At 43.2% G+C, this 19,022-nt stretch overlaps 1 protein-coding gene across 1 annotated transcript in view; it reads left to right on the top strand.

Annotated features, from left to right (window-relative positions):
* nek11 (NIMA-related kinase 11) overlaps nucleotides 1-19,022 on the top strand; it is a 316,688-nt gene that overhangs the window by 71,015 nt on the left and 226,651 nt on the right. The window contains exon 3 of the mRNA XM_078535823.1: nucleotides 2,072-2,237. Coding sequence (XP_078391949.1) covers nucleotides 2,072-2,237 — 166 coding nt within the window. The remainder of the gene's footprint in view (nucleotides 1-2,071; nucleotides 2,238-19,022) is intronic.

Genomic DNA, 19,022 nt, shown 5'->3' with positions numbered 1-19,022 from the left:
CAGGCTGCCAGAAAAAGACTCTCTTTCCCTCTCTCTGCCCTACCTTTCTCTTAAACCTTCCCCAGAAACGTCTTATCAGGATAACTCATTGATTTTTTGAAAGTCTGCAGAGTTGTGATAAATAAGAGTCATCAAGGACAGTTTCACCAAAAAAATCAGTCCAAAGGAATTGTGATCAGAATTCTGTTAGATCAACAGCGTCGAGATCGCTTCGAATTTTATCCTTTTAAAATAAACTTCCCATACTCCAGCCTCTGCAGGGGACTGTGATTGCTTTGCCCAGTCTTGTGTTAATGTGTGAGTGTATGGGGTTCGAATATCTTTTTTAAAAAAGGGGGAAAATCGTTGCACTTCTAAACTACAACTTGTATGTTAACCACTTCATTAACTTGTTTATCAAAAGTAGTTTGTTTTAGAATAAATCAATTTTTTTGTGCGTTTATTGAAAGAAGCCTGGTTAGAGTCTTTTTATACAGGGAATAACAGTATCAAAGGTAAACAAGTGGCCAGTTTTGTGGGTGAATTAAACATTTAAACTATTGTTACATCCTGAGGAGAAGTGGGACTAGAATTAACTGTATACCCCTCCTATCACGGTCTGTAACAAAAAGCCATGGATGGATCTTTCTCACTGAGTTTTTGTTTTTTAATGGAACACATTTTCATTGAACACTTTGAAATGTTTCCCTCTGGCTATTCACTGCTATACTTCTAGTCTTACTTATGAAATCGAACTGCTCACATGTTTTTGCTCTTAGTACATTATGACCGATCCATTCTAATCAGGATCATTACGGCTCATTAAGCAGCGCAATACATGGATATGAAATAAATTGGAGGCTTAAGTGATTGGTACGAGGGAATGAAGTTAGTAAGTGTATCACAAGCCTTATACATTTTTCAGCCCAATACAATGCTGTTTATGCTACATTAATAGTTTTCTAATTAAAGTGGCTTTATAATTAAAAAATCATTTAAATTAGATTTGCAAATGAACAGCAGTTGTGTGAGGTACTCAGTGCACATGTTGGGACATTCTAGTGCACTTTCAGACAACAGCTACAGTGTAGGTGGCTTCACAGTTACAGCATAAATGCACCCAGGATCAGGTACTGACTGACCTGGCATGAGTGAGCCTTGATGGAGAAGATATCTTCACTCCAATTCACTTTGGAGTCAGTGTGGGCTATGGCACGACTATCATTGGAAGCTTATTGGAACACAAACTGCCGTTAATTATTGAGCGATTGTAGGCTTGCTTTATATTCTGTATAGTGCATAATTTTATATTTTTTTGCTTCAGTACCTACCCAGAACAATCAGCTTATAATATCTCCAATTCTCACCCTTGTGCATCACCTACTCCCTGGCCCCATCATTGGCAGCCATTCCTTCAGCCATCTAGGCCCTAAGCTCTGGAATTTCCCCTCCTAACCCTCTCCGCCTCTCCACATTGCTCATCTCCTTTGAGACCTTCCTTCTTTCACCACTCCTAACGTCTTCTTCTTTGGCCCGGTGCCAACCTTCTGTGAAATTACACTTCTGTGAAATATACTGGGATGTTCTACTACATTGAAGGGGCTATGTAAATAAACAGTTCTTGTTGTCATTGACAAAATAGTTTTAGTTGAGGAGAAAATTGGAAATTCTTGGCTGTCAGTCTGCAGCTCCCAACCCTGTGGCAGCTCATGCCTGTCTTCCAATGCCACACATGGCCAAAAACAATGACTCTTATTTATCATAAGATAAAATTAAAGTGCTTCTCAGCCTGTATAGAGCTGATTTGTACTAACTGTATCAATGCCATTCCTTTTCCCGTCCTGAGATAAACTCTCCACTCAAGTTTTCTGAATATTCCATATTTATGCTGGTTCACAGCTGATCGTTTTTTAAAAAAATTGGCCATGAATCCCATTGCCAGTGTTAAAATATCACCATTTGATACACTCCACACATATAAAAACCTGCCCATCTCTGGATAATTTACCCATATTCATGTTGATCAGTTTCAATCAGTGCATTTCTCAGCAAAAATAATCATTCATATTTTTTTTTAATTCCTGATTTGTAGGAAAGTGTTAAAGGAGATATCTGTTGGAGATCTGCAACCCAATGATACTGTACAGGCCAATCTGGAGGCACAGCTGCTATCTAAACTTGACCATCCAGCAATTGTTAAATTCTACAACAGTTTTGTGGAGCAATGTAGTTTCTGCATCATTACCGAGTACTGTGAGGTGAGTAATTACTGAAACAGCGGAGTGAAAGAAATTATAACCTCTCCAATTTGTTGAGGTTGACTTTATTTAGAAAAACAAATCTGTTGGCACATTTAAAGTGGCCTATTCCCTGTGCTCCTTTGTCTAGTTACAATTGCAATCTTAAAGTTAATATTGCAATCTCGGCCACAAACTCCATTTCCTGTCCATCATTTCCATCCCCGGTTTTAAGCTAAGCGAGAAGACCATTGGCAACCTCAGTGTTGTGTTTGACCCGGAGTTAACTTTCCGTCCTCACATCCACACCATCGCCAAGACTGCCTACTCCCACCTCCATAATATTGCTTGACTCCAATCTTCTCTCAGCTCATCTGCTACTAAAACTTCTAGACTTTGTTGTGTTTCTATTCCTGCTTGACACAAACTCACCAGTTTCACACCAGGACTGGTAAACTATAACAAAAACAAAAATTGCTGGGAAAACTCAGCAGGCCTGGCAGCCTCCACAGAGAGAAAGACTTAACGTTTCGAGTCCAGATGACTCTTCTTCAGAACTAAAGAAAAGTAGAAATATGGTGAAATGTTAACTACACGTAAGTTTGGTTTATTTGAAGATACATTACAGAATGGCTCAGCAGACAGATCTACTTTATGGATTCCGCAACATTACTCACAGGGACAACACAGCTGCAATTCCTATACAAACACTACTAGCTACTGCGCACATGCTCCTTACTTGCTAATTTGCACATTCCTTTAAAGTGATATCACAACAGGCTTGACTATTCCAATACTCTTCTGGTCAGCCTCACATCTTCCACCCTACATAAACTTGTGCTTATTCAAAACTCTTGCTACACATACCATAACTCACTCCAAATCTCATTTACCTGTCATTCTCTTCTTCTTCAGTTCTCTGCCCAGGGGCAGGTCTGACCCACAGTGCCACAGCCTCCACCATGGGTAGGGCAAAGAGGCATGTGCTGAATCTACTCCAGCCAGAATAGGGATCGAACCCTCTGTTATTGGCACCAATCAGATCCACACCATCCTTCCAACACCACCCCCTAAAGGAGTCCAAGTTGCTGTGGCAACATACATCTCATGTGCATGTTGGAGCCTGGAGTTATTGATAGTGATGGTAGAGGCTGACCAGAAATCTATCCCACTCTTGCCACCAGACATTGGCATGAATTGAAAGGATTTGCAATTTGATACCTGTTTGGCTGCATTATGACCACACCTTCCTTGGCCATCAAGTGGGACTTGAACCCGAAGCTTCTGGCTCAGAGGCATGGATGCTACCCACTGTGCACAAGACCTCCACATTTTGCTGATATTCACTGGCTCAATTTTAACCACATCATTGTTTTCAAATCCCTCCATGGCCTCACCCCTCCCTATCTATGTAGCCACCTCCAAGCCTTAGAGATCTCTGCACTCCTCCAATTCGGGCCTCTTGCGTGTCTCCCATTTTCTTCGCTCCACCATTGGTGGCTGTACTTCCAGCTGCCTTGACTCTAAGCTCTGGAATTCCCTCCCTAAACTTTCCCATCTCCCCATCTCTCTCTCCTTTTTTAAGACCCTGCTATAAACCTAGGTCTTTGATCAATATTTTGGTCATCTTCCCTGATTTTCTTTCTATGATTTGGTGTCAAGAAGTTCCAAATTGTTTTGATTGGTCTTGTTATAACTCCTGTTAAGTAACTTGTGATGCTTTATTGCATTAAATGCACTATATAAATGTAAGTTGTTGTTGTTAAAAGTTACAGAGTTTGATCTGGATCTTCAGGTTCCAATGACTGACGGCATCACATCTTTACCTAATCCACCTTAGTGTGTTGAACCAATGTAGACCGTATAGGACTTACATCAAATATGGACTCCTAGTCCAGTCCTCAGAAAGGCTTAGATTCTAGTGACGTAAAATTTTCATTTTTTTTTAATATTCATTTGTTACTGGTAAGTCAGCATTTATTGCCCATCCTTAATTGCCCTTAATAACTGAGTGGGCACATTGCTGTGGGTCTGTAGGCCAGACCAACAGATTTCCTTCCCTAAAGGACATTAGTGAACCAGCTGGCTTTTTACAACAATGGTTTTATGGTCATCATTTTTTAAAATTGAGTTTAAGTTTCACCAGCTGCTGTGGTGGGATTTGAACCTGAGACCCCAGAGCATTACTCTGAGTCATTGGCTTACCAGTCTAGTGACAATGTCACCACTTCCCCCTGAGCATTGATGTGATTACAAGCAAGCAAATAAGTCTATTGTACTCACAAGTAAGCTATCCATTGGGGATCTGGGAGTGCCACCAATCCAGAATAGTTCTTGATCAGAAGTAACATTCCCAACAACACATTGCTGATAGTTTACATTTAATTTTTACCATATAAGGATGTACTTGCATTGTAGGCGGTAGAGTGAGGGTTCACTAACTTGGTCCCTGGGATGAGAGGGTGGTCCTATGATGAGATGCTGAGGAAGTTTTTTCTATATTCCTTGGAATTCAGAAGAATGAGAGATGATCTCATTGAAATATACAAGATTCTGAAGGGAAAAATAAAAATACCTGGAAAAACTCAGCAGGTCTGGCAGCATCTGCGGAGAGGAACACAGTTAACGTTTCGAGTCCGCATGACTGTTCAACAGAACTAAGTAAAAATAGAAAAGAGGTGAAATATAAGCTGGTTAAAGGGGGTGGGGTGGGGTGGGTGGGGTAGAGCTGGATAGAGGGCCAGTGATAGGTGGAGATAACCAAAAGATGTCATAGACAAAAGGACAAAGAGGTGTTGAAGGTGGTAATATTATCTAAGGAATGTGCTAATTAAGGGTAGAAAGCAGGACAAGCAAGGTACAGATAGCCCTAGTAGGGGTGGGGTGGGGGGAAGGGAAGGGATCGAAATAGGCTAAAAGGTAGAGATAAAACAATGGATGGAAATACATTTAAAAATAATGGAAATAGGTGGGGAAAGAAAAATCTATATAAATTATTGGGGAAAAAAAGGGGGAGAGCGGAAAGGGGGTGGGGATGGAGGAGAGAGAGTTCATGATCTAAAATTGTTGAACTCAAGATTCTGAAGGGGCTTGTTTGGCTAGACACTGAGAAGTTATTTCCCCTGGCTGGGAAATCTAGACTGGGTGGGGGGCAGGGGGGGCACAGTTTCAGAATAAGGAGCTGATCATTTAGGACTTTGATGAGGAGAAATTTCTTCACTCAAAGGGCTATGAATCCTTGGAATTCTCTACCCCAGAGGGTTGTGGATGTTATTGTTGACAATTTTTAACATTGAGATGGAGAGACTTTTGGTCTCTCAGAGAATCAAGGGGTATGGGAAATGGGCGGGAAAGTCATTTGAAGACAAAGATCAGTCATGATCGCATTGTATGGTGAAGTAGAACCCATGGACTGCTTGTTCCCTTATTTATTACATTCTTATGTTTTTATAAGCCAGCTACATTGGTTGCAAGATAAGATGTTGCAGCACCATGTGTCATCCATTTGTGTGAAATTGCCTTAAACTGTTTAATGCACAGTCCAAACTCTTATCTCTTCCACTATAATTAGACTTGTCTATCCAAACAGTTGCTTGGTAGTAGAGAGCTTGATTCTTGCTGAAAAGAGAGAGGTGTTGCTGAAGCTTTTCATCTTGCACTCATCCGGACAAACACAAGAATACCAAATTTCAAACAATCACAATCATTTATACTGCAGCAGAAAAGGGTGATAATTGGTTGGCAAGTTGACCCTGATTGGCCAAGGCATTGCCATGGAGAAAGCAATGGGAAACTACAGGCTCCACAAGCTCCAAGGTAATTTAAAAAAGGCACAAGGCTTGAACATATTCCTTCTGTTTGCAGGGAACAAGTCCCTGTATATGAACGTATGTCGCTCCTAGTAAGCGCAAATAAGCTACATTACGAGCTTGACTGATTATATTAAATTGGTTGTTAGTGCAGCTTTTAGTGCACTCAGGATTGTTCACAAGCGCTGCCCAATCGCAGAACCACATTTAGCAGTAGACATTTTGCTTTGGGTTTTGCAAGCATGGCCTGGTGGACTTGCCATATTGTCCCCGCCCTCACCCACCATGATGCCCGAGGCCAACTGGACCGGAAAATTCCAGCCTAAGGGAATGAAGGGATGTGATGGGAGAGTGGAGTAGATGATCAGCCATGATATTGTTGAATGGCGGAGCAGGCTAGAGCAGCTGTATGGTCTACTCCTGTTCCTGTTTTTTGTGTTATGTTCTCAAGATGAAATTTTATATTCACACAGCAAATAATCATTGTGCTCAGTGACCAATCAAATCTGTTGAATACGGTGCTCCAACACCTCCAAACTCAATTATCTTTATATTCTAATGAATGATTGTGCTTCAACACAGCTGAGTGATTTTTCATTTCATTGTTTTGCCTTTCACACTGACCACACAGTTTTCAATTACTGTGCAAATGTAGGCAATTTTCACAGTAAATAAATGGAAGGATTATAAATGCAGCCAGACCTGCCTTTCTCCAGTGAGAATAATGCAAAGAGTCAGGTAAAGCTATTTTTTCACCCCCCCCACCCCCCACCAAAAAGCAGCAATGTTGATTTGTCAGGATTCATTTCCTACAAGAATTTCTTCTATGCCCCTATGGAATGCCCGTGTTAAAAAATTCTGACTGTGGCCTTATTTGTAGCAATGATCAGAAACTGCAAGATTTATTATCAATCAACTTCATTAACTCAGCCATAATGAGGATCTGTGAAATTTGAATTGGATGAGCTAAAACAGTTGTAGATTATTCCCTGTTGGGATTGAAATATATTTCCACCTTTCCTAGTGTTCAGACATATGTCATTTACACCTACATTCTCAGTTATTAACCAGAGAGTCACGAAGGTTGATTTAATTCCTGCACACGGACCTGAGTCAGTCCCATTTCACTGGCTGTTTTGAAAGCGGACATTGTGTCTTTTCATTAAAAGTTTAGTACTATCCAACGCTGTAAATCCTGGGGTCAGCTGTTCAGACTAAATACTCGTGGCAGCCTCCCGTCTTGTAAGATGATGGTTTGTGCCATGGTGGTTAACTCTGTGTTAAGCACCACTTGTGGCTCAGGAGCCCCGCTCTAGCATGGCAGTCTGTGCCACGATTGCTTGAGAGGAAGGTACTGGGCTGAGATGCTGCATGATTCGCTGGCCTCTGTTTTCTCTGGGCCCTCTTCTCGGTCAGCTAGGCTTTTCCTCTCAGCTTGCCTCTTCCAATTCCCTTCCAAACAGTCAGCCTCCAGAGGTCACAGCCGTCAGCAACTCCCAGTGGTCAGAGTCAATGTCCGCCATCTTTCATATCTCGCTTGAAGCGGAGGGATGGAGGCCTAGAAGGTTGTGACCTGGTGACCAGTTCGGTGTACAGAAGGTCGTTGGGTATTTGGTTGTCATCCATCCAATGGGCGTGGCCGAGCCAGCGCAGAGGTCATAGGCTTAGCAATGAGCGTATACTGATGGAATTAGCATGCTGCATGACATCTGAGTTGGTAGCCTTGTCCTGCTAAGATATTAGGGTTACCAGCCCTCTTGGATCAGCTGGGGGTCTACCAGATTTGCCATCAATTTCTCAGAATGGCCGGGGTTCTACTGAATTCGCCAGCAATCTCCCATCGGCTATTAAAAGCAATCTGGGAGATTTTAAGATGATATTTCAAACAAATGATGCTGGTGATCGTACAGAGGCCTTGGCCGGTCATTGTTCATTGAAAACAGTCACCTGATTGTGTTCGCAGTGTGATGACACGAAACATAAACTGACACAGACACGTGTCTGCGCTCACGGACCTTGCTACACCGCCTGCTTTCCTGCTGGCGCTGAACCTCGATCTCGAGGAGAGAAGGTAAAATTAGGAGCGAGCGCTGCGGGGGGAAGCTGAGCTTTCAACAGCCTGGGAAATTCATACCGTACCACCTAATCCTGTCTAGAGACACACCTCAAGTCCTGAGACTTGAGGTAAGGGAGCTCTGCTGCCTGCTGCTAGGCTAGAAAAAAATGACATTGAAGCTGTAAAAGCCTAGAAGCTTAGAAAGCTTTTTTTGTGCTGAGGTAATTTGGTAAAAGGAGTGCTGCTGCTTACATTCTAGCTCGAAGAAAGGAAGCCTAATAGTATTGGTAATTGTCTGATTGAATTCTCTATCGGGTGTCCTGGTTTAAACGATGTGAGAAAATATCTAAAAAGTTAAACTGGACACACTGACCAGGAAAGTTTACAGCATTTGGCACTAGTTTCTGTTTGTTTTTAACTCTGTGTGGGAGGTGGGAGCTCCTCAGTCTCTGCCCCCTGCAATCCCCACAGTGCGGAGCCAGGTGCTGAGCTGCTGACAGTGCAGGAGAATTAGTCACTAAGATAAAAGCAACGCTGCAAATCAGAAACAAAACCAGAAAATGCTGGAACAACTCAGCAGGTCTGGTAGTATCTGTTGAGAGAGAAACAGAGTTAACATTTTGAGTTGCTCTGAAGAAGAGTCATACGGACTCGAAACGTTAACTCTGTTTCTCTCTGCACAGATGCTGCCAGACCTGCTGAGTTTTTCCAGCATTTTCTGTTTTTCTTTCAGGAGAATTGGTGTTGATTCTGGAACATTCCCCCCCATCTTTTCCTTGCTGGCCCCGGCTCCCAGAAAATCAGCCTTTTGGGGCTGGAGCCCGGGGTTAATGCCGGTGATCCCAGGGTGGAGATGGGATCGACAGTGACCCCGAGTGGGATTTTTTTTGTTTGGGTTGGGGAAAGAGAGTCTGATTTTAATGGGGTTTTGGGAGAGAAACCCATTCTACTGGTGCTGCAGATTTACATCGACTCCCTGGGGACAGACAGCAATGTCTTCAATAGTTTCAGTGAGTGTCTGTCCCCCCAGGGAATTGATGTAAATCTGCAGCATCGGTAGAACGAGTTTCCCCCTCTTTATCTTTTGGGCGGAAGCTGATCCTAAGGGGATTTTATTTTGAGGGGAGGAAAATATCGATCATCATGGGATTTTAATCCCGATGGGAATTGGAAGTATTTCACTTTAGTGAAGTTTCCACTTTAGGACAAGATAAATCTCAGGACAGTTCATTGAAATGCTGCTTGATAGCTAGTTTACACAGAGCTGCAGTGACTGGACAATGTTGAATTCTCAAGTCCACTCTGTATGAAAGGGATTCAGTTCCTACCTTGACAAACAGGAGCGTTCACGATAGAAATATTTCTCCAGGGATTTGTTTTCCTCTCTTGCGCTCCCTCAGGACCTGCTCAAGCCACACCATCGGCTTTGATGTCACTTCTGCCGACATCTCCCAGAATATGTCCAGCCAGAATTGGAAACCTTACAAGAAATGCTGAGGGTACATGTGAGAAGCGAAGGTGGAACCTGTTCAGCCTTTTCTCCTGCCTGGCGTATGTTGTCCAGGTCTCACCGCTGTAGAGGAGTGCGCTGAGGACACAGGCTTGGTAGACTCGCAGTTTGATGTTCTCGGTCAGGTTGCTGTTGTTCCACACTCTCTTACTCAGCTTGGACACAACAGCTCCAGCTTTTGTGATGCGTCTGTTGATTTCAGCCTCAAGTGACAGATTGTTGGTGATTGTGGAGCCCAGATATGTGACGCTGTCAACAACCTCCAGCGTCATATTGTCAATGATGAAAGATGGTGGTGTGGCAACATCCTGGACCATGACATTTGTCTTCCTGATGCTAATGGTCAAACCAAAGTCTTTACAGGCGTGAGAGAGTCTGTCCATGCTGAGGGTGTTCCTCAGTATGGAATGTTAGTGAGGCATGGTCAGCTCAGAGCAACTCTTTGATGCGGACTTGGCACACCTTTGTCTTGGATCTCAGGTGAGCAAGGCTTTCTGTCAGTTCTGATATTTAAGTAGACACCCTCTGTAGATGACCTGAAGGCATATGGCAGCAGCAAAGAGAAGAGTATGCCAAAGAGAGTGTCAGTGCCAGAACACAACCCTGTCTGACCCAAATTAAACATCTGACTAAATGGCCCTCTGAATATTGTATTTCCCCATTTCTGATGGCTCTACATTTATATTTGTAAAGCTATTCAACCTCTGGGACTCTGTTTATGGTTTATTTTAACAAAGCATCCAGGTTTCATGGGGAGAAACCATTGCTGTCGCTTTCTTTGAATGAAGCTATATCTTGTATGTGAGAATGAATGCTTTAATAAGGCAGGAGGGGGCTGTGATTTTCTTGTGCATTTTACTGTTAAGAATTGTCCATTATTTGTTATTTTGTGGTGATATTTCAGTGATGACGAAATGGTATTGTGAAAGGATTTATTAGATGCTTTATAACCGCAACTCAGTTTGATACATTGGAACCAATCCTATTCTTGTCCCCAGTGGAGAATGGAAATAAACTAATAATTCAAACTCTTTTAATTTCCAAAAAAAAATGCACAACTCTGGGAAAAATAACAATTTTTAAAACTTTTATTATGTTTACTCGAAGGAAGAAAGACTTGCATTTATACAGCGCACCTTTCAATACCTCAGAACATTCCCAAAGCAATCATGTACTTTTGAAGTGCAGTTACTGCTGTAATGTAGGAAACACAACAGGCAATTTGTGCACAGCAAGCTCCCACAAACAGCAATGATCAGATAATCTGATTTAGTTTTTTTAGTGATGTTGATTGGGAGATCAATATTGACCAGGCCACCAGGGATAATCCCCCTGCTCTTCTTTAAAATAATGCCATGGGATCTTTCATGTCCATCCAAAAGACAGCACCTCAGACAGAGCAGCTCTCCACCAGCACTGCACTGGAATGTGTAACGATCTCCCTGGAGATTGTGTAGCACCAGATTAAAAGCACTATAGACTAAACACTATTTTTGTAGACAACTTATACTTTAAACCAAACAGACGTTTCCCTTTTTGCTTTCAACAAAACCAAGGAAACAGACTTCAGGTATATGCTACACTATCCTTGAAATAGGCATTTAGTTGTCCCAGAACTAGTGATTCTTAGCTCCTGAGGGTTTACGTCTATTCTTTTCCTTTCTCAACCTGGTAACTTGTAATTTCAGAACTGTCTTTCACAGCGGGGATTCTTCCCCAGAGATTCCTTCTCTAGTGTAAGATAGGCAAATCTTAGCTTTCACCCCTCATGAATTCAGTCTTTCCAATCCAAGCATGGGCTCTCACCCACATTCTTGCATGGTGAACCAAAGAGAGTTTTGGCCTCTCGCTGCTCTCTCTCTCCTGGACTCTGGCAGACTAACCTGCCTGTGATATTCAGTGATATTTTAGGAAAGACTGTAATCCGATATCACAATGGCTTCCTCCTGTACCCTTCCCATCTCAAAGCCCATCACCATGGCAATGTGAATCATGTGGGCCTTGTATCCAGGTAGAAATGCTGATTAGCTAACAAGAGAGCCCAACTCTCTTTTAACTTGGAAGTGAATAGAGTTTAAAGCACAACTTTATACAAACCAACATTCTCAATACTTTTCTGGAACTTTGGAAACTCCCAAGTTATCCACTGTTAGCACACAGGCTGCTGCCATTATCTCCAAGTCCAAACAACTTGCACCTTCTTTCCAGTAGGGCCTATTTAACCTCTAACAATCAAAGCACCCAGGTTTACTTTCAGCCAGGCTTTAGAACAGGTCACATGGTCCTCTCATTGTACCCTAAATTAAAGGTACAGTCCCAAAACTTAACAATCTTATAAACCTCATAATTGTACAAGTGTCAGCCTAGATTTTTGTGCTCAAGTCTCTGGAGTGGGACTTGAATCCATAACTTTCTGACTCAAAGGCAAGGTGCTATCCACTGAGCCGTGACTGACACTTATTTATTTATTTAACAGACTCCTCACTGCTGGTCCTAGGAGCATAGGAACAATAATAGGCCATTCAGCCACTCATGTCAGACTATTCTACAGTTCAGTTAGATCATGGCTGATATATACTTCAATTCAATTAACCTCACTGGTTTCCTAGTCCTTTGCCACGTATAATCACATTGCGTTTACAACATGAAACAGGTCGCTCGGCCCAACTAATCCAATGTTGGTGTTTCTGCTCCAAGTAAGCCTCCTCCTGCATTACTGCATTTTACCCTATCAACATATTCTTCTATCCCTTTCTTCCTCAGGTACTTTTCGTATTTCCCTTTAAATACATCTATGTCAATCACCGCAACAACTCCGTGTGGTAGCGAGTTCCACTTTCCTGCCTATCGTTGACTAAAGTAGCCACTCCTGAATTCCTTATTAGGTTTATTAATAACTTTCTTATCTCTGTGGCCCCCTAGTTTTGGACAACCCACACCAGTGGAAACATTCCTGCCAAGCTGGGCCCATCAAACCTCTTCATAATTTTAAAGACCTCTATCAGGTCACCTCTCTATCACCGTGGAAAGAGGCAGTAGTCGGTTCAATCTTTCTTGAGAAGTCTAACCCTTCAGTTCTGGGATCATACTTGGAAAACCTTAGTTCTTTTTGCACTTTCTCCAGCTCTTTTTAATATGGAGATCAAGCTGTGCACAGAGCTCTCTCAAGTCTGGTCTAACCAAGCTTTCTTTTCCATTAACGTTTCTGCTTTTCAACTCTATCCCTTTAGAAATGAACCCCAATGCTTTGATTGCATATTTGTCGCTCCGTCTACCGATATCGCCACTTTTAGTGATTCGTGTGTCGATACCCATAGATCTATTTGCTACCCCAATGGGGACAAATGCCGGGTCTGCCTGCTCTGTCCCACCCCTGGGTTATTTTCCTGGAGGTGGCAGACATTCAGTTGGTGGCAGTCAAAGGCCTATTAAAGCCTATCGTCAGAGGCTCACTGGACTAGGCCAGCTGCCTGGCTGTGGCACCTCCATGGCCAGGGTGAGCATTCGTCCCATAATTTTAAGTTTTGCCCCACGTCACATCTGTTGGCTTCCCAGAATGCCATTTGTCCCATATTTGTTGGGCAGCAACTGAAAGGCTACTGGGGAGTCTGCTCTTCCTGCTGCCTTGTATCTCAGGTGTCTGAGCATGCGCACTGTGCTCAGACACTCGGCCACAGGAGGGGGAGAGCTGAGGAGCAAGACTGGCCGATGCTGGAGGAAGGAAATCTCGAAACGGTAATGGTTAGAACTTATTTCAAACCCAAATACCTTTATAAATAAAGAGCACTGGAGGCTGGAGGTAGGGGAGGGTGTAGGGGGTGGGGGAGGGGTTGGGGAAAGGGGCTTCCTGTTGGCCCTCCTGCCCTCTGGCTACTAATTGGCCAATCGGCGGAAAATCATTGCTGGATGACTGTTTCCCACACAGTGCAGGCTTGTGACACCCATTAGATCCCAACACCCGGGTCCCAATAGCCCATCGGGCAAAATCCTACCCTTATTTTCCAAGGAGTATATGGCCTCCTTATGCCTCCTATAAAAACGGCTCTCAGTGCCCTCCCCTTCCCTTCCTGGTGCCAGGTCCTTTGATCAGGTACTGAGTGCCTTTGAAACAAGGGAACCTGAGGGTTTGCTTTTCAGGCTTCCCACATGACAAGTCCCCCGCCCGCCCGCCACTGGGTGAATACCAGTGGCAGTGGGACGAGGCCCTTTAAGTGGGCGTTAATTGCCACTTAAAGGGCCTCAATTGACAGCAGGGCGGGAAGGCTATCTACAAGCCTTCCCTCCCCGGACTTAATTGGGGCAGAGGCGGGAAGGTGGCGGGATCCCCCGTTGTCACCCACCCCCCCCAACCCCCACCACAAAACTCACCATGGGGGAGGGCATTAAATTCAACCCTTGGTCTCTCACCATGAAGAAAATCATCCCGTTTGTCTTTCTCAGATCCAAAGTGGGTGACCTCACACTCAAACTTGAAATCTCCCATCTCCCTCTCAAACCCAATATCAAGTTCAATTATGTTATGCTTACTATTTACCAGATGCTCCCTTGCTGTCAGATTGTTAACTAATTCTGGTTCATTACTCATCGCTAGTTGTAATATGACCTGTTCCCTCACCCAGCTGCAGGAAACAACACAAAATTAATTTCAGAAATTCACTGCCTTCACTACTTGAGTTGTCTGCTTCTTCCGGTCTGTGTGAAAACGTAAATCTCCCCGAATAATCAAATTCTTTTGCCACATATTAGCCTGATGTTGGTATTTTACGTTCTTTCACCATGACACTGGAATTATTAGGAGCTCTGTACACAGTCTTGCATCCTTTGCAGTTCCTTAACTCTATCCATTTCCACTTCCCGATCACTGAAACCCATCTTTCTGTTGCTGTTATTGTGCGTTTTGTCAACGTGGTTACTCTGCCCCTTATTCAATTGACCTGCCCCTTTTCTTAACGTTGATTCAAAAAAAAAATTATTTTTCTTTTAAAAAGTGGGGTGTATCCTTACTCCAGTGAGAATGTATGATTCCAAGCTAAATCATAGCTACACTAACCCAGGAATTGTACATTAAAAACCTCATCCCTACCTCCCTCACCCCCGACACACAAAAATGAAAAATTAAAGATAAGACTGTTCCTGGTTTGGTGATACCGTCAAACTAAAATTGGGAGAAGTACATGAAGTGGGGTCAGGGGTGGGTGACTGTAATATTTTGACACGACGTTTAACATTTAATCCAGTGTCATCCTACTTTTTGAAAGCCGCTCCTTGTAAAGCAAATTCTGAATGTGATAAAAAGGACTCCAGATTCGAGTGTCATTAATGTGACTGATGGAGAAGTGCATTTTTTGAGAGGGTGAAAGAAAAAGACAGGTACTGTTGCAAGTGCATAAAGGCCAGTCAGCATCTGAACATAGGAACAGGAGGAGGCCATTCAGCTCCTCTAGAGTGGGCTATCATTCAATGAGATCATGGCTGATCTGTGACCTAACTCCACATACCCGCTTTTGCCCCTTATCCCGTAGATTTTTGTTAACCAAAGGTATTATCAGTATCTGTATTAAAATTAGCAATTGATCTAGGTATCAATTGCTGTTTGTGGAAGAGAGTTCCAAACTTCTACCTCCCATTGTGTGTGGAAGTCTTTCCTAATTTCACCCCCGGAAAGGTCTGGCTCCAAGTTTTAACTGCATCCACTTACCCTCGACTCCCGAACCAGCAGAAATAGTTTCTCCTCACCTCCCCTCTCGGTTTCCCTTCGTGGAAAATTTGATCAAATCACCCCTTAACCTTCTAAGTTCCAGGAAATACAGCCTGAGTTTGCGTAATCTGCCCTTGTGATTTAAAGAGGAATTTAAAAGGACATTTGAAATGGGAAAGAGGAGTTAAAGTTTTGATAGCTGAGCCATTCTGATGAAGGGTTGTAAGCGTTGTGTTAACTTTCTTTCTCAGAGACCGATAAATCTGTTCACCATTATCGGTTTTTATTTTTTCTTGACAGGACAAGAAGTGGCATGGGGTGGGAGGGGAGATACATAAAGCATGCATTTTATTCCAATTGCACCTTAATCAACTTGTTGTAGTGACCCTTCCACTTTGAGCATGTGGACTCATCGCATATTGATCACTGGTCATCTCTACAACACCATGTCTGCTTTCTCTCAACTTAATATCCTGAAAACCCCCTCCCACACCATCTTTGCAGGGCTCTCTTTACTGACATTGTGAATCGGTGACATTTGTTTAAGCTTCTTAAATCTTTCATGTGATTATTTAAATGTTGATCAAGGCCAACATTCATTGCCCATCCCGAATTGCCCTCGAGAAGGTGCTGGTGAGCCACCTCCTTGAACCGCTGCAGTCCATGTGGTGTAGGTACACCCACAATGCTGTTAGGAAGAGAGTTCCAGGATTTTCACCCAGCGACAGTGAAGGAACGGCGATATATTTCCAAGTCAAACTTGTAAAGTCGGAAGATGTTCTCTATCCTTCTCAGGTTTCTTTTATAGAGTAAGATGCCCTTACTTGGCCACTTTGGTACAGTTAATGCTCATAATTGTGTAGTGTTTCATTCTTGTAAGTGAAACGCTAATAAAGAATACAGATAGTTGGCATTTGAACTGTTCGACATCTGCTATGACGCTTGGCGTAATGTTGTCAATCATACTGCACTTTGAAATATATTTCTGCTGTGAATCTGCACTTGGGTGGTTGCTATTTGTAACCCTTAGTCATGGAGACATGTGACAGTCCTTGCTATCATCGCACATCGCGATGCTACAACTAGGAAATCTAAAAATAGCCGTTCTATAATGAAGGTAATGTAATAGCTGTCCTTCTGTCTTGAACTATCCAAAGTTATAGCGAGTATCTGTAAAACTTGGGTCTGTGGCATAGAATTTGACATACGTAAGATGGAATCATCTGTGCTTAACGCTCTCGAGTGGAAGGGTTATTTAAAAAGAATTGTAATTACTTGAATTTTTGCAATTCTACCAGTCGAGCCAAATTACCTTCTAATGTAATATTAATGAACAATATTCTGTGACTACAAAGGGTGAAGTAGTGTCTCATATTTTTGCATGATATTAAATGTCTCTTCAGACTACAGGTCTTAAACTGGGTAGGGACCTACTTTAAGCGCAGAATATTCTAGAAACAAGTTTCTCCATCATGACACAAGATCTGCTCTCTAGGATTTTGTACAATTTGATAATGACAAGGAAACATCTGAATGAATTAAGGAAATGAGCTCATGAATGGCAAATTGCTTTCAATCTGTATAAAGGCAAAATAACAAATATTGGAACAGATAATACGAGGCACATAGGAGGCTAAATAGGATGGCCTCAGAAAACAGGCACAGGGACACAGTCCGGTTAACTAATTTGATAATTGATGGGGCATTACCCCCAGAGTCACCGTCTTGAACCCCGCATTGGCAATGATTGGTTATTGTCAGCGGTAATTCAGTGGGTAGCTCTTTTGCCTCTGAGTCAGAAGGTCGTGGGCTTGTGTCCGTGCTCCAGAGGCCTGACCCTTTAATCCAGGTTGACACTCCCAGTGCTGGTACTGAGGGAGATGCTGTCTTTCTGATGAGGCTTTAAACTGAGGCCCACGTCTACTCTCTCGGGTGGATGTAAAAGATACCACGGCTGCTATTGGAAGACGGGGAAGGGGGTTGTCTCCCTGGACTCTTGGGGCCAATATTCAGCCTTCCACCAACATCGATTTTAAAAAAAAGATGATCTGGGCCATGGGACAAAACGGATGCAGGACACTCGTGATTCAATGCAAGCCAACACTGTAACACTGTGAGAGGCTAGTGCTAATTGGGTTCTTATACACTGCGCTGGAGGCCTTGGTACAGGACATACAAAGGAGGAAAGAAGTCCCACATCCATAGGGACAGGAGGGCCTCCAGACAAATGCACAGAAGGCACTAGGACCAAAAAGCTGTGGTGATCTATACCAGGAGTCCAATCAAATGGAGTTCTGAGCACTGCTGGGTGAGAGAGGAAGAGTTAAACAGATGGAAGTGTACAGGGGCCATTCCATGTTTGTGAAGAATAAGATTTTCCAGAAAGGAAAGAGACCTGCTGGTCTTGGACACAAAGCTTAAAATGCTAATGAACCAATTTTTGTACAGCAACAACAAGTGGATTGTGGATACAGAGAGGCCAATGACTTCACATGAGCAGTCAAGACCAGTGAATTCATCTTCAAATGCCATATCCCACCAGTTGCCTCAGACACTGCCCAATGCACCACACCCCTATCATTTGCCCATCAGCAGTCTCTATCAGTCAGAATTCTTACCTAACATTAATAGCTGCACCTTACCCTCACACACTGAGAACTGCTGCAAGCCTCACACCCACATCTCACCACTTGCACACTCTGCCAGCCTCAGATGGCCACATCAATAGGGTGGGGCATTGGGAAGCCCCCATGCAACATGAAGGAGCATGGAGGAGCCCAGCACCAACTTTGCACATGGCTTTTGCAGAGCTTGGAAGCAGTGGCCAACTCCAATTGGTACAACTTTTTTATTCATTGGATGTGGGCATCACTGGCTAGTCCAGCATTTATTGCCCATCCCTAATTGCTAGGCTATTTAAGTCAACCACATTGCTGTGGATCTGGAGTCACATGTAGGCCAGACCTGGTAAGGATGGCAGATTTCCTTCCCTAAAGGGCATTAGTGAACCAGATGGGTTTGTATGACAATCAATTCATGGTCATCATTAGAATTTTAATTCCAGATTTTTTTATATTATTGAATTCAAATTTCACCATCTGCTGTGGTGGGATTCGAACCCAGGTCCCCAGAACATTACCCTGGGTATTGGGATTGCTAGTCTAGTAACAATACCAGTATGCCACCTCCTCCCTCTAAATAGTGGGCCCAACTCTGCTGCAGTATCTGATGATTAATGTCTCAGTTCCCCTTGCAGCACAGACAGAAGCCATGCAATGTCTGGAGGTCAATGATCCTGATCTTTCCCAGTACTTTCCACACGAGAAGGACTTGCATTTATATTCCAATTTTCACAACCCTCTCAAAGAAAAGTACTTTGAAAGTGCAATCCCTGCTGTAATGTAGGAAATGCAGTAGCCAACTTGCACACAGAAAGCCCCCACAGACAACCAGATAACGATCAGAGAGAATCTATTTTTGTGATGTTGACTGAGGAATAAATACTGACCAAGACACAACTCCCCTGAGATCTTTTAGATCTACCCAAACAGACAGGGCCCTCAGTTTAACATCTTGTCAGAAAGCTGGCCCTTCCAACACTGTGCCACTCCCTCAGTGCTGCATTGGAGTATCAGTGCAGATTTTTTTGTACTCAAGCCCTGTAGTGGGATTTAAACTTGGAACTTAATGGTGAGAGTGCTACCGACTGAGCGACAGCTTACACTCACATGTC

The sequence above is a fragment of the Cetorhinus maximus genome, chromosome 3 (genome assembly GCF_964194155.1).
Source record: "Cetorhinus maximus chromosome 3, sCetMax3.hap1.1, whole genome shotgun sequence".
Classification (NCBI taxonomy): Eukaryota; Metazoa; Chordata; class Chondrichthyes; order Lamniformes; family Cetorhinidae; genus Cetorhinus; species Cetorhinus maximus.
The sequence above is the reverse complement of the archived record's forward strand: the minus strand, read 5'-3'. Positions and strand labels throughout refer to the sequence as shown.